General features: G+C 36.4%; 1 protein-coding gene across 1 annotated transcript in view; it reads left to right on the forward strand.

The window, feature by feature from the left end:
• The first annotated feature begins 12,980 nt into the window (after positions 1-12,980).
• LOC107719814 (vang-like protein 1) overlaps positions 12,981-15,143 on the forward strand; it is a 22,847-nt gene continuing 20,684 nt past the window's right edge. The window contains exon 1 of the mRNA XM_016527351.1: positions 12,981-13,193. Within this exon, the coding sequence (XP_016382837.1) occupies positions 13,123-13,193 (71 nt within the window). The 5' untranslated portion in view covers positions 12,981-13,122. The remainder of the gene's footprint in view (positions 13,194-15,143) is intronic.

The following is a 15,143-nucleotide window of genomic DNA, read 5'->3' on the forward strand; positions in this document are numbered from 1 at the left end:
TTTACGTGTTTCTTGTGAACCTTTTGGAAATTTTATAGTGAACAAATTATCTCACATCTGCCTCATATCCAAAGATCACCCTGTTAATTCAGGGGTTTGTCCGTCATTTTGTAGTGGTTTGTATCGCAGTTTTTCATACCTATTTTAGAATAAATATTAAAAATATTCATTCAACGCTAATTCGCCTGCTGTAGTTTTTGTATAAAACAAAATGAAATTAAATATATTGTGCCAATATGTTCTCTGTTCACACTTTTACGCACGTCATTTCAGACGACAACTGCAATGAACTTATGAACTATGGGCTCACATTATGAAATTTGTTGTAAAACATTATTTAACAATTAAAAAGCCATGAAAAAATGTCTTTTCATGCTGTCACACAACACATGCACACTCCGCTCTGTTCAAGGCCCAAAGGCGACTTTCTCCCCAGAGAGGAGACAGGTGTTTGTCCAGACGGGCCAAGGCAACCAAATTACGACCCGTCTGCTGCGTCCCGTGGGAAAGAGCAAGAGAGCATGTGCGCGCGTGTGTGTACGTGTCCAAGGCTTGGTCATATTTCACATTAAAGATTTTTACTCAACTGATGATGTTGCAACGTTAAGGTCTACCTTGGATCTCAACTATGATTGTTTCACTCAATCAGTAAAGAAATGCAAAATTATGCATTTAACGTGTGGGCTAACATAACAAAGGCTATCCCAGAAGGTACAGCTTAAAGTTCGACACCCAGGCAAACAGGCTGATAGTATGTGTGTTCCACGTTGGACGTGAACAGGCCTCGTTAGTGGATTATGTAATGAATCTATCTATCTATCTATCTATCTACCGAAAAGGCTAGAAAAAAAACTGTTTGGAGGGGAAAACGAGAGTCAAGTCTGTTCTCATTAGCTCGCGCAAAGTGTCACACTCAGAACAATGCGACCCGGCTGCGCGCGCACTCTCGGACCATCTGTGCACGCGTCAGACATACAATGATCAGATTTTCATCACACACAATGACACACTGACATAGTCAGCGCATGCATTTGTTGATGCATGCATTGAAGAATACAGATTTGTAACCTTCCTTCGGATATTTGCACAGGATCAAACACACAGACAAAGGCAACCAGGATTTTGTAAGAGCTTTAGAATACATTTTCAAAGACAATAAAGTTGCGGTTACAGGCCAAATGTGATTATAAAAGGTATTTGGTAAATGTACCAAAGCTATTGCATTTTAGAACAAAATATCAAGTACCATATTTTCTCAGTCTTTACAAAGTTGTATTTTCACCATGATTACTGACACAATCTCTCTTTATAAAATGCATTAAATATAATTGACACCCATCAAAATACTTTGGGTGTCACTAAAACAGAAGTATCTATAGAAATAAAAATGACAACAATAAAATAATTTAAAAAATGACACTTTTAGTGTTGGGTGCACTGTGCACATTAAACAAATCAATCACAAATGTTGTAATATGCAGTGTCCCCTGACTCTCTTTTTATATTCATACGTGTTCCAAACTTTAGGCCAGTACAAGCATTCATAGACAAATATCCTTCCATTCAATCCTGGTCCTGGGGATCTACAGCGCTGCATAACACCGATTCAGATCATTAGATCAGTAGCAGAGAGCTCAATGAACTGAACTGAATGGGTCAGTTAATACTATAGAGACATAAAAATACGCAGCAATTCAATCAGTGGTTCATTCCATAAAATGAAAAAAAAAAACACTGACCGTTGCCTCCCAGTCGAAGTAGCCTGTAACTTGTGTGTGAGCTGTTCACTAGTGCCACTTAGTGGACAAACCCAGTGTCATTTCATTTATCTGATAGGTCTGTAAAATAATAAACAATTTAAGATACATCAATTATTATTATTATTATTAAGCTAATTATCAGATTATTATTCATAATAAAAACAATAATATTATTAAAATAAATAATAATTATTAAAAATATATCAGGGTAGATGTGAATGTAACTCACAGAAAAATATGAACTTTATCTTTCATCCAGCAACTACAGTGTTTTTGCTTCAAATTGCTTTAGAGAAGTCCTAGTCTAGTTTTCACAGTGAAATAGAGTAAAAAAAAATCTTTGCCGCCCCCTATTGGTCAATAAGGAGAAGTAAAAGTTTTTTTTCTATTGAACAAAAAAGTGACGTGACGTGTAGCCAAGTATGGTGCTTGGTGCCCCAGACTCAGAATTAGTCCGAATCTCTAACCATTAAGCCACGACTGCCCCTGTGCATACCCCCGTGTAAAGAGCACTCCGAGAAAAAAGGTACAAAAGCTGTCACTGGGGCGGTACCTTTTCAAAAGGTACTCTTTTGTACCTTTTAGGTAATAATATGTGCATTTAAAGTACCAATAAGTACCATACAAATGTTTACCTTTTGAAAAGGCACCACCCCAGTCACAGCTTTTGTAGGCTACCCTTTTTTCTGAGTGTGAGTACACTTTCTCTTTAATGTAGAGTACAAAGCTATGTTTTATAAAAATAAAAAAAACGAAAATCAAATTATAAAGAAGTATTTGAAATAGTTCTGTGTCATTAATTATATAAGCAAATCTGTGACATTGTGAATTTTCACTACTAAAATTGTTATGCTGATAATAGGCCTATCATTTGAAAATGTTATGACTTACACATAGGTTAGAGAGAGAATTACTTGTTTATATATCACTCTGAAAGGTTTCTCAGTATTAAAAGTCAACCTGTCAGTCCTTAAAATATACTATCAGTCATTTAGCAGTGACTTACAGTACACTAAAATACACAGATATAAATGTCTTTACAATAGGCCTATATGACAATGTATAATACCAAAGGTTAATATTTGCAGCCATATTCTTACAGAATGTATAGCCTATATTTTATAATTTCCTGATTATTCTTTGAGATACTGGACCATCAGTCCAAGTGACCTTATTTTGGTGACCATTGTGAATGAACACTGAGGAAAAGCTTTAATCAGCAGGAACAGTGGAGGGAATATGTGGGGGAAGGATATTTAATGGCAGAAAGCTCTCTGCATCTCTCTCGCTTCATCAGTTTGATGGAGTATGACAGCTGGGTACAATCAGGAAGTCAGTAAAGACTGCAGACAGAGAGATGTAAAGGAAACAGAGACAGACTGAGGTTTGTAACAAGATTTGACCTGATTAATAAACATAACCTATTGCTGTGCAGTGATCCAACAAAATAGATCGCAGATCATCAGTTCATCAAACAAGCAGTTGATATTGAGTAACTTACATTTTTGACACAATTGCCAATTAGGCTACTTCAGACCAAAACAGATCCTAAGGAAGACAAAATCAGAATAAAATCCAACAGCACGTCACAGAGCAACACGCAATTGTTTTGTTCCTAAATGAATCACTGTTTTTTTGTGTGTTTTTGAATGACACTGACTTACTCAAAACGAAGGTCGACTTGATGTGCTCCTGAATTAAGAAGTGTGTTTGAACGAATCGCTTGAAGGAATGATTCAAAGACTCACTTTTAAAGACTGTCCTTTTTCGCCACCTATTGGCAAAACGATGCAACTTGCAAAAGAGTCACTGAAATGTCCAATCTAATGCACAGAGGAGTGAGGTGATAAATAATTATTATTACAGTATATATAATGTTTACTGTTAAAAATATTCACGTGTCTTATTCAGTTTTGTGGTAAAGCATACCTGTACCAGTGCAGTGTAAGTCTAATTAGAGGCGATAACTCCCCCTAGCGCAGCACATTGTAATGAGCCTCAGTCGGTCCCTCCACCTCTGCCAAAGTGCATCGCCTTGTGTGCTCCGCCTGTAGAGGATACATACTATCATTACTGCCGTCAGATTGGTGGCAATGCCTGATAGTGGGTAAATATGGGTATTGATCATCGGGTCATTTTATCGGGGATGTTGGCGTAGCCGCTGGGTAAGTTTCTTCTGTAGGCTACCTATTGTCTATTCTTTTGTGCTCACTGCATTGATCTAAATACAAGTGAACACCTTTTGGCATTAGAAGACACTGGAATGCATGTTGTTAAAGTTCTCACGCCCAGCTGATGTCTGTAAAATGACAGATTTAAGCCATTGCTCATAGAGTATTGATTATAGCCCTTATGACAGGGTTAAAACGAAAATCTTTAGTGATGCTTCCTGACGATACATCAGACTAACCCGTTATATTCACTGTGAAAATCAATAAGAGTGATACAAATAACACAACGGTTAGATACATTTTTTCTGTAATATTTTCTTTAATAACCTATTAATAAGAAAAAAACAGCAACAACAGATTTTCTTAATGTGCGATGACTCCTCGCGATCATTAATCTCGTGTCTGGTGACATCGACTCGCCTTCAAAAATGCTGCTGAGTGGATCACGCGCGCAGCACATAGCTAGAGTGTTAATTTATTTGCTGATGTGTTTATCGGGTGTATTAGAGGCAGTGATGCCCCTCTTTAAAGCACATGGTTGGCATTCCATTGACTTGGGTGGCGTAACCATGCCTAGGTGTCCGATTCGCAATAGAATCATTCTTTTGAGCCGGTTCGTTTTTATGATTCTGTGAAAGCAATTCTCGAAGCAGCAGAGCAAAGGAATTCACTGACATAGAACATTTCATAAAGAGGGAACTAAATATAGCTTTACAACTGGGGAAAGTAGTGATATTATATATTGATATAATTTCATCAATTAAATGACCATTGAAAAACATATATTAGGCTAGTTCATATAGTTCTTATAGTTCGTTTTATTACATTTAAGCGTGCATTTTAATTGCGTTTATAAATGTAAACACTGTATTGTTTTGTATGAATTTGAAAGAAAAAGGGCTATTAAATAATGTATTATTATAAAATATAATATTAACAGTGATACAGCACCTTTCTCGTCTATTTTATTATTTCATTCTTATTTTATTTTATCATACGACCACACTTTTTTAGAGTTTCTTATTATTTTAATATTTATAATATTTTATTGATAGAATATGTTTTTATTTATTTTCACATAAAACTGCTACCATTAAAGTTTGGCTACAATATGGCTATAGCAAAAACAGCCTAATGTATATAATTTGTTGGGAAAACATAGAAATATAAACAGCATTTAACCACATATGTAGCCTATTTATCTACAAAAAACCACGTAAACATCGCGCTAGGGCATCCGAATATAAGCTATGGAACGAATTGGTGAATCGTCTTTCAAAAGGCCCATTGAGATGAGCCGTCCGAGCGAACCGATTCTTTAGATTGAACCGATCTTCCTAACGCTATCATTTACGCCCATGAGCTACATGCGATTTATGACCTCTTGCGGTTCTCGTTTCTTTCCTCACAGACTGCGCTTTGGCTGAGGGGGTTGCTCTCTTATTATTGCAAAAAGAAACGGATATGTTCGATGTCAAAGCGAATGATTTTTGTTTTGAGTGCGTGGTCCGCATGGAAACAACGAACGGCTTGCAGGAATGACATATCATTGTTCCTTTTCACATTGCGTTGGATTTGATGCAGTAAGAGGGTAAATTGATGCTTATGTTCAACTTTAATCCTGATTGACTAATTTTCTTTATTTTGTTTATAAATAATCATAACAAAAAAGGCGTGGGGTTATCGCTGACCAAAATCTTGAATATCTTTAAAAGGATATTTGGGGGTCAGCAGTCAGGATTAATCTTTCTCCTCTTTTCCATAGCCTACACATATGCATGTGCTTATCCTAATGATTTCTGGCTGACTTTACCTACTTTACTTCAACACTTTCTTCTCTGACTTTCTTCTGTAATAGTAAATGTGGAATAGCAAATGTCCCTGATAGCACACTTACAGCATGGAGATGTCTATTAGACGTCTGCAAGACATATTTTTTAGAGTGTTTGCTTATCTGCAATATGTCTTTAGGACGTTTCCTATCAGATGTCAAATAGATTTTTAGAAGATGCCTTTAAGATAAAATGTATGTAAAACTGACATTTAAAGATGTCTATCCGATGTTTGTAGCAGATGCTTTCCAGATGAAGCAATCTTTAACAGACATCTCGCAGACATGTGTGCTATCTGAGGTTTTTTTTTAAGGTCAGTGTTTAGTCGCAGAGAGCATCTTTTCAAAATTAAGGTGATGTGAATTAATTTTATTGGGCATGCACTTACAGTTTTCTTAAGATACAGGTGTCTTAACTTGATGTGAATTGCTACGAACCACATTTTACAATTACATATTCCTTCTCTTGGCTTGTGCAACAGGAATGAGTTTGTGTCTATCACACTGTTCACATATGACAAATTCTCATCTCTGGACTTTCTTATGCTTCTTGGTCTCTTTAGGAAACTACTGCCAGGTAATGATGCTGGACTCGTTGAAAGATGTCATGCTTTTCAGGGGAGACTGAATTGTAAAACCTAAAAAAGTATTTAAACTTGAGTTAGAATTGCGTTAGTAAAACTTTAGCAAACAGGTGTTTTACCAGAGGATGTGCACCTATGTGTTGTATGCTGTGTGGTTTTGACTGATAAACAGTGGAAGCCTCTGGAAGTGGAAGTGTTTCTCTTCTTGAAGCACTAGAAATAAGTAATGAGGCAGTCTTTCTTGTAAAGCAGACATTTTATGTCTTTTGCATATCAGAAAACAACCGACTTGCAAACGCTGGCTTTTAATCTGTCAGTACAACTCTTGCATTTTATATCTGACAGCACATGAATTATGCATTGGCCTGTCTAAAAGTTTTACACTCTCATGCGCTAAAATAACACTAAACTTTATCTGAAGAACACCGCAAAGGAACAAGACTTCCACATTGTTGTTTGGGTACCTGTAATGTATTTATAAACCGCCTTTCTATTGCTACACACACATTCAACACACTCTATGCATGTCTTGAAAATGGGATCATTTCTTATGTTTAATGTTTCATTGTTTAAAAAAAAAACATGCAAAGAAAGAACACGGAAAGGCATGGAGCCTGAAAACACTGGGCTTGATAAGACGTTCAGAAACTCTCACTCTGTTTTAATTTCATAGTATCTTATACTGTCTATCACAACACATGTTGACCTTTCAACACTTAGTGTCTTAGTATAATAACACTAGTATCCCTTGCCTTCTAGCAAAGGCTTCCTCAAGCAGCACCCAGGGAAGGGAGTGTTAACAATCCTTATAACAGTTAAACTGCTGGGAAGAATTGCTGTAAAATGTGTCATTAGAGCTCATGTGTTGGCCCTAGCTGCAATCACTATGCTAACCACACAAGCATATGGTGTTTTTATTGTGAGATGAAGAGCAATGGGGGAAAATGTTAAGTTAGCCTATATACTGTGTATCACTCTGAATGGCTGGTACAAGCTTCAGACAGTTTTGTTGGCAGCAATCAGGACAATACACAAAATCTGTATATGTATTTGCATGTGCTTTTAAAGATCTAGAAGTGTTAAGCACAGTGTTTCTATATACAAAATAATACTGGATTGCATGTCAAGACTAACAATATAATCATCCAAATACTCGAAATACTTCAGGAGTGCCGTGTAGCTGAGATTGCATGCATGAGAGCTGCATGTTTCACAAGCGCATAAATGAAACGCTTTAGGAATGAAAGTCCGTCTAGTAAATGAGGATTACACTTTTTGTTTTTTAAACAGCAGCGTTTGTGATGTTTTTGAGTATTATTGTTGTTTGTGGGTGTGTATGGTGGTTTCTCCACATCTGTTCCTTCGAGATGGACTGCACTTACAGCTGGAGAAAGAGACAGAGTTCAGGATAGCGTTCTGTATGGGGCTGGATTGTGCTGGCTAAATATAGAGCTACCAATGTTTCTGACACAATTATTTAATTTCCATCAGGCCTCAACACCCAGATTAAAGAGAGCGAGGTTCTGTAATGCAATTTTTCTGTTGTGCTACTGTAACTCGCTGTCACTCTCTCTTTCTCTGACCATTTTGCCATAATATACATGCACACACACAAACATGCTTTTTACATATTCGTGATTCCAATAACTTTTTGGAAATGCTGTAGTAGTCTCGGGGAAGAGCCAGTGTGTGTTGAAGACATGGCAAGTCGGAAAGTTGATTATTGTTTAATATTTATTGATTTACTTTGGAGTCTTTGCATTTTTACATGACAAATAAAAAGAATATCAGGATTTGCAGGATAGAATAGAACCTGTGCCACCCATATGAGCACTATATCTTCAGTTATTTAGATTTTTTTAAACGGTACAATACTAAATTTAAAATGATCTTAGCAATAACATTACTAAATATGCAGATATATAGGCAAAATAGTATAGAAGTATACAATTGGCCATAATATTTGTAACATTTGACACGACTTAAAACACATTTTTACATTATACATATTTTACAATTACATATATAGAGAGAGAAATAGATTGTTTATACATCATATTTAACATATTATATATAGCAATAAAATACTGTTCCTTTCACTCTCGCTGTCCCTCCCCCCTCTGCTTTCATTCTTTCTGCTCTCTGATTCTGTCTCTCTTTCTGCCTGTCTTGTATTCTTGTTTAGTAGGTAAAGAAATGTTATTGTTCTGCCATGTTTGATCATCCATGACTGCCTCTAGGGCAAATGTGAAAGTCTTGCATGTGCATGTGTGTTTCTACATGAGAGTATATGATATACATTACTCAGCGCTTTGAACATATGTTAACGGCTTCGCTGAGTCTCTCTGTCAAATGATGTGTGTGTTCATGTGTCTTAGCTCTGTAGGTGTAATGGCTGTGAAAATGAGTTTTGATGGCTAAATGCAAAAGCCTCCAGGGACTCTCCTGCTCCAGTTAGCACTACATTCTGACTATATGCTCTAATAGCAACTGTCCATCAGCACACATTAAAATATTCCTCTGTTTCCTGTTAATGACTTCCTTTCTTCCGCAAAACACAAAAGGGTCATTTAAAAAAAATGCACTGGTTGCTCATTTCCATGAAAATTACAGTTAATGTGGAGCTTTCAAAGGACACAAAAGTATTGCAAATGTGACTCGTACTCTGTCTTCTGAGTCTTTTGAAGCCAATGTGTGACAAAAAGACTGGCATTTAAGGTCACTGGTTATTAAAGGAAGCTTCTACATTTATTGCAGCATTCACTTCAAACTCAAAGCTGATTTGAAAAGTGACTAAGCAGTTCAGGAACTTCAGGCCATGAAATTCTTTTGAATGAAATGGTGAAGATACTGTGCCCATCTGTAATTATCAGCATACTTTAGAAATAGAATGCTGTCTGTCTGAGACTGTAAGACGAGACCCAGATCTAGAAGAACTTTACAATTTGAGATTGTGCCCAGATAGAAGATATTTTAAAGAATGTTTTAACTGTTTTTGTCCATACAAAGTCAGTGGGGTCCAAAACAATATCAAACCCTGTTGGGTTTCATTGTAAAAAAAACAAAAACACTGAGACATTTTTCAAAATATCTATGTGTTCCGCAGAAAAAAACTCAGAGAGGTTTGGAACAACATGAGGGTTAGTAAATAATGACAGAATTTTGATCCCTTCAAAAAAAAAAAAGTCTTTCTGTGTGCGTATTTCTGGTAAATACTGTTCTAAGATGTATGGTGAACACGTAGGTATGATACAGTATCTAAAATACAAGTGATAAATGTTTATATATTTTTGAATATCAATTAAAAAAAGTATTTTTAAAAAAGGCCCGTGATTTGTAGGGAAAGAAGCTGAACATGTCTGCTGTTCGTTTTTTCCCATTTATTGTTTATCAGAACTCTGAAAACTGATTACAATCAACAGAGCAAACCTGGTAAGATTAGAAAACTATTCACTCTGAATTAGGAATCTGTGTATCGCAATAATAGAATGAATTTTGTAAACAGATTTCAGTTTTCAACTGCCTCCAGTTCAATCTCGACAGATCACATATCAAGGTCTTCAAAACCTTGCATTCCTGCTTCAACAAAAGAGATTTATTTGGCCTGTGCTGCCCTGTGAAATATGCAACAACCTCTAAATTGTCTCCAGAATAGTAATGGATCGACACACAGTGCCAAAACCGAGATAAGAAGAGTGAAACCTGTCTGATGTTATTAAACATTTGGCTGTAATTGCTCTCCTCTCCTTTATGATAGGGTATAATAACATTAAAAAATACTAAGCCCCCGGCCTCCCTAACATGATACACTTTCTGTGAGTGCATATGAGTGCATGGAGTAACTTTAGAGGAATTCTTTGTTTGTGTGTGTGTGTGTGTGTGTGTGTTTTCAGGGCACTATGAGGTAACCCCAGAGGAATGCTATGTGTTCTTGTCCAGGTCAGATTTCTCCCATTGATAAGAGAAATGAAGACTTGAAAGTGGTCAGTGCTATCTTGGCAAACTCCCATACCACACATTGATCAAGAACATAGAGGTATTTACCTGTATTCTTAGATAAACTAGCAATTAAGACAATTGTCCCATTCTAAAAAAAAAACACAAGTTCAAAAGGTGTTTTTCCCCCCACAGTATAGCATGTTTAATATCATTCTTGTGATTTCTAAAGAATGTTCCAAATACCTACATAAGATATAGTGATGTTGATGGGTCATTATTTTGGGTAAGTTTCTATGATAAGTCTTAAAGAATACAGATATTTACAGCTAGAGTGAATATTTGCAGGTAGAGGGAATAAATGCAGTGAATTGTAGTTGGACTAATTTTATTAAATAAATTTCTGTGTTCAGTGTGAGTTACAAAAATAAAGTTTCAAAAATCTGTCTGCCATTGTTTGAACAAACAGGTATTTAATTTAATTTTCAGTTAAATTTAATTTAATCTGCTGAATAGTTTGTCACAAATGAATTAATTAAATGAAGCCCCCAACACTTATATGAATGTGGCAGGGAGTGAGAGGCAGAAAGTAAATTGCAGAATTTAATTCCATCATGGTTTAATGCGAGTGACTTGTGATGGAATAAATTTGCCCATGCTGGGATCTAATTTTTAGACCTGTAAATCCTCTTATAGGTGTGTGTTGATGTGTTGGTTGCTTGCGTTGAGATGGCAGGTGGCACTAGAGCGTGAGTGCACTCCACATTAGTAATTTATGAGCGGATAAATCAATGCACAAGGTCTGCGCTGGAAGTCTCAGTATAAAGCCTTGATACTCACTGCTTGCTAGCCTCATGTGACTCTTTAATGACAGTGTGATGGTTCAAAGGCTTTTTTCTCCAAACTCTTTATGTTTTTGTCCAGGGCTTGTGAGTCACATCACTTTGATATGCCCCTACTCTGGGTGCTGAATAACCAACCAACCAGAATACCCCTTTGGTCCTGCAATCTGGCATGTCATTCAAGTTTTAGCAGCTAAGAAGACCATAACTAGCTAGCAAGCTTAGACTAAATGTATTTGAACGGTGTGGGAAAGTGCTTATGTCTGCTTTGCTGTGATATAATCTCGCGATTTCAAAGATCAAATTTAAAGTGACACCATGAAACTGAGTAGTCAGAATTCCCTGAAGATGGAGAACTGAGGGCCAAAAAAAACAAAAAAACAGCTAAGAGCAGCTAAGAAAAATAGCTTCCACAACAGCTCAAGTGAGAGGGGTCTGTGGGCATAGTAATGAAAAGGAATAGCTGAATACTAATGAAATATAGTTGATTTCCTAAGGATCATACCTTCCGGTCTTTAATAAATTATCACTAGCAGATATATTCCAACTAGAAAGGAGGAAGCGGAAGGCAAGCGAAATACATTTATTAGTTTGGCTTCTGTACTGGCTAAAGTTGAGTAGTACTGAAACAGATGCACCTTGATCTTGCCAGCAGAGGTGCTTTACAGTGCTTTAGGCTTTGCTGCAGTGACCTCTTGATGCTGCGCCTGCATTTGTTGTCAGTGTATTGGAGAAAAGCTGTGTGCATTTACATTTATACATTTATCCAAAGTGACTTACATTGCATTCAAGGTATACATTTTTATCCATTTTTGCTTGCCCTGGGAATTGAACACATGACCTTTTTTTTGGACTGCTGCACTGTATTGCAGTTATTTTTTTACTAACTGACATGAGATAGCCCTAACCTTTTTAAAAGACTGTGTTTGTGCTCTGAATTAAATTATGTAAATTATCAAATTACTGTGTTTGATGTATTTATGGTATAAGGAGTTTGTTAAAAAAATCTTTCTTTCTCTCTCTTTTTAGGTTAATGTTTGATAACACAAAGCCCCTAGAAAGGATCCTGTCATCTTGCGCAGATTCATGTATGTCCTGATCATCATCTGCACTTTAACTGTCTCCGCATTCCTCCCTCCGCTGCGTTAAACCAGTCACAGCACGGACAGTATTACAATGGACACAGATTCCATCCACTCTGGTTATTCCCACCACTCCAACAGGTCTCGTGGGTCAAACAAGCAGAGGTAAAGGGCTGAACTGCCTGTGCACATGCATGCATACACACCTTACTCTCCTTCTCCCTCTAATGTATCTCTCTCTTGAGGATTTTCCCAGATTTCCTCACACTTATTCATGCAAAAAATTAATATTGTCATTACGAAAAGATTCTGCATTTATTTAGAGCTTCAAGTGTATTAACAAAATTAAATTAATTTTTCTGTGAAATGATTCTTCTGTTGCTCATTAGTGATGGAATGTGTTTAATTACTTTCAGAATAAATTATTGAGATTTGTCCTCTGGTGATTCTAAATTATTACTTTAAAAAGGTAATCAGTGTCATAACTCATTAAAGAAATGTTCTTGTTTAAAGGTTCACTCAGTATTTTTGAGATGAGATGAAGACACTATTTGCATAATTCTAGACTAAACAAAACCAGACTTGTTGAACTTTTAAGGGCTTTTTTTTTTTTTTTTCTTTTACTAACTGACATGAGATAGCCCTAACCTTTTTAAAAGACTGTGTTTGTGCTCTGAATTAAATTATGTAAATTATCAAATTACTGTGTTTGATGTATTTATGGTATAAGGAGTTTGTTAAAAAAATCTTTCTTTCTCTCTCTTTTTAGGTTAATGTTTGATAACACAAAGCCCCTAGAAAGGATCCTGTCATCTTGCGCAGATTCATGTATGTCCTGATCATCATCTGCACTTTAACTGTCTCCGCATTCCTCCCTCCGCTGCGTTAAACCAGTCACAGCACGGACAGTATTACAATGGACACAGATTCCATCCACTCTGGTTATTCCCACCACTCCAACAGGTCTCGTGGGTCAAACAAGCAGAGGTAAAGGGCTGAACTGCCTGTGCACATGCATGCATACACACCTTACTCTCCTTCTCCCTCTAATGTATCTCTCTCTTGAGGATTTTCCCAGATTTCCTCACACTTATTCATGCAAAAAATTAATATTGTCATTACGAAAAGATTCTGCATTTATTTAGAGCTTCAAGTGTATTAACAAAATTAAATTAATTTTTCTGTGAAATGATTCTTCTGTTGCTCATTAGTGATGGAATGTGTTTAATTACTTTCAGAATAAATTATTGAGATTTGTCCTCTGGTGATTCTAAATTATTACTTTAAAAAGGTAATCAGTGTCATAACTCATTAAAAATGTTCTTGTTTAAATGTTCACTCAGTAATTGATTCTTCATTAAAAATGAATACTCCTCATAAATATGATTAAAATGACATAATATACTCACATGAGATGAAGACTCTATTTGCTTAATTCTAGACTAAACAAAACCAGGCCTGTTGTACTTTTAAGGGCATTTTTAAGTATTTTTTATTTTTCTGTATTTTTTAAAGTTAGCTTTTTATGACTACATGACCAATATTGCGGGAAATCCAAAGCTTACATTTTTGTTTAGGATAAAGTCAACATGCCTTTTCATCTCCATTTCTATTCCGTTCCATTACTTTTGTTTAAGTAGTTTCTTATTGCATAGAATTGCTTGTGCTTGTATGACACTTTTCAATCATGCTCACAGATTTGGGCTGGATTTTGGTAGCTGCTGTGATCTGAGCCAGAGATTTTCACATATTCTCCCAGCTCTCCTTGTCAGTGCTTACTGATATACTTTAATACTCTTAGGCTGTGTTGACCCCACCCACTGTAATTAGGAGGTTATTTATTGAGCTCCACTATTGTTAGGTGTCCTATAAAATCTCCAGTTAAAGGCCCAAACAGGCCTGAGGAATTCCAGCATGAAAGCAGAGAATGTATGTGTCTTCCTGCCACCTCTTACTTCTTATCCCCCTTTCTTTCACTTAATATTCTTTATTAATTAGTAACTATTTCTGGATGAATTAGCTCATGTATCCTACTCTCTCATCTCCATATCTTACCGTAATTGTGTCTGTTCAGTACTTAGTCTAGTTTAACTTTTACAGACATGGAAAAAGCAAAAATTGTCTATAAAAGGTGTGCAAATGAAAGTTAAAACAATGCTAATTAAAATATTTACTTACTAATATTTTTCACACACCACCTTCAAACTGCCTCTTTCTCTCTTTCTGTATGTATCTATAACTTGTAGCATACACTCATCTAGCCAGTTTCCCTTGGATCAGTGGGCAAGCTAAGCTATTTCTTTCCAATTTTCAAATGAAGCTGAACTGCACAGTTTACATCAGCACACATTTATGATGCCTGGGTGGGGACGGACACCTCAATGTTTCACCAGGGGCTGTCATACTGCCTCTCCCATTCAGCATCAACACCCAGTTTATATAACTTCTAATTACTATCCCATGCTTGCTGCAGGGTATTTAGAATACTGAAATACACACAGAGTTGAGTAGTTCTGCACTGCTGGGAAAAGGGGCTTTGTTGTTTTATTCATTGATTGCATTTAAAAAAAAAAAATCTCTTCTGAAATCCAGTGCCATGACCTTTAGCACTGTTAAAAGCAGAGTAAATATATGTAGTATAAAGGCCATTAAATTTTTTTAGAAAATGAGAAAAGAAAGAAGAATTAGAGAAAGTGGTGTGGTGCAATTGAAGATCTGGTTGAGGTTTGAACCCACTTCAGCAGGACAAAGAGAAGCCTTGGGTTACTTTAGAGCAGTGGCCGCAACATTGGGCTACTTTCGTTTTCCCGCGGAATTGGGCTACTTTAACACTGTTGCCGCGAGTGGTTGTTCATGTCCGCGGGTTGAAGTGACCCCAATAACGTGATATTTAGTCCCTGGAATGTGAATTTTACTTGAAGATCCCCGCCGAAAAAC

This window comes from Sinocyclocheilus rhinocerous, unplaced genomic scaffold, assembly GCF_001515625.1.
Source record: "Sinocyclocheilus rhinocerous isolate Xijiao unplaced genomic scaffold, SAMN03320098_v1.1 scaffold421, whole genome shotgun sequence".
Classification (NCBI taxonomy): domain Eukaryota; kingdom Metazoa; phylum Chordata; class Actinopteri; order Cypriniformes; family Cyprinidae; genus Sinocyclocheilus; species Sinocyclocheilus rhinocerous.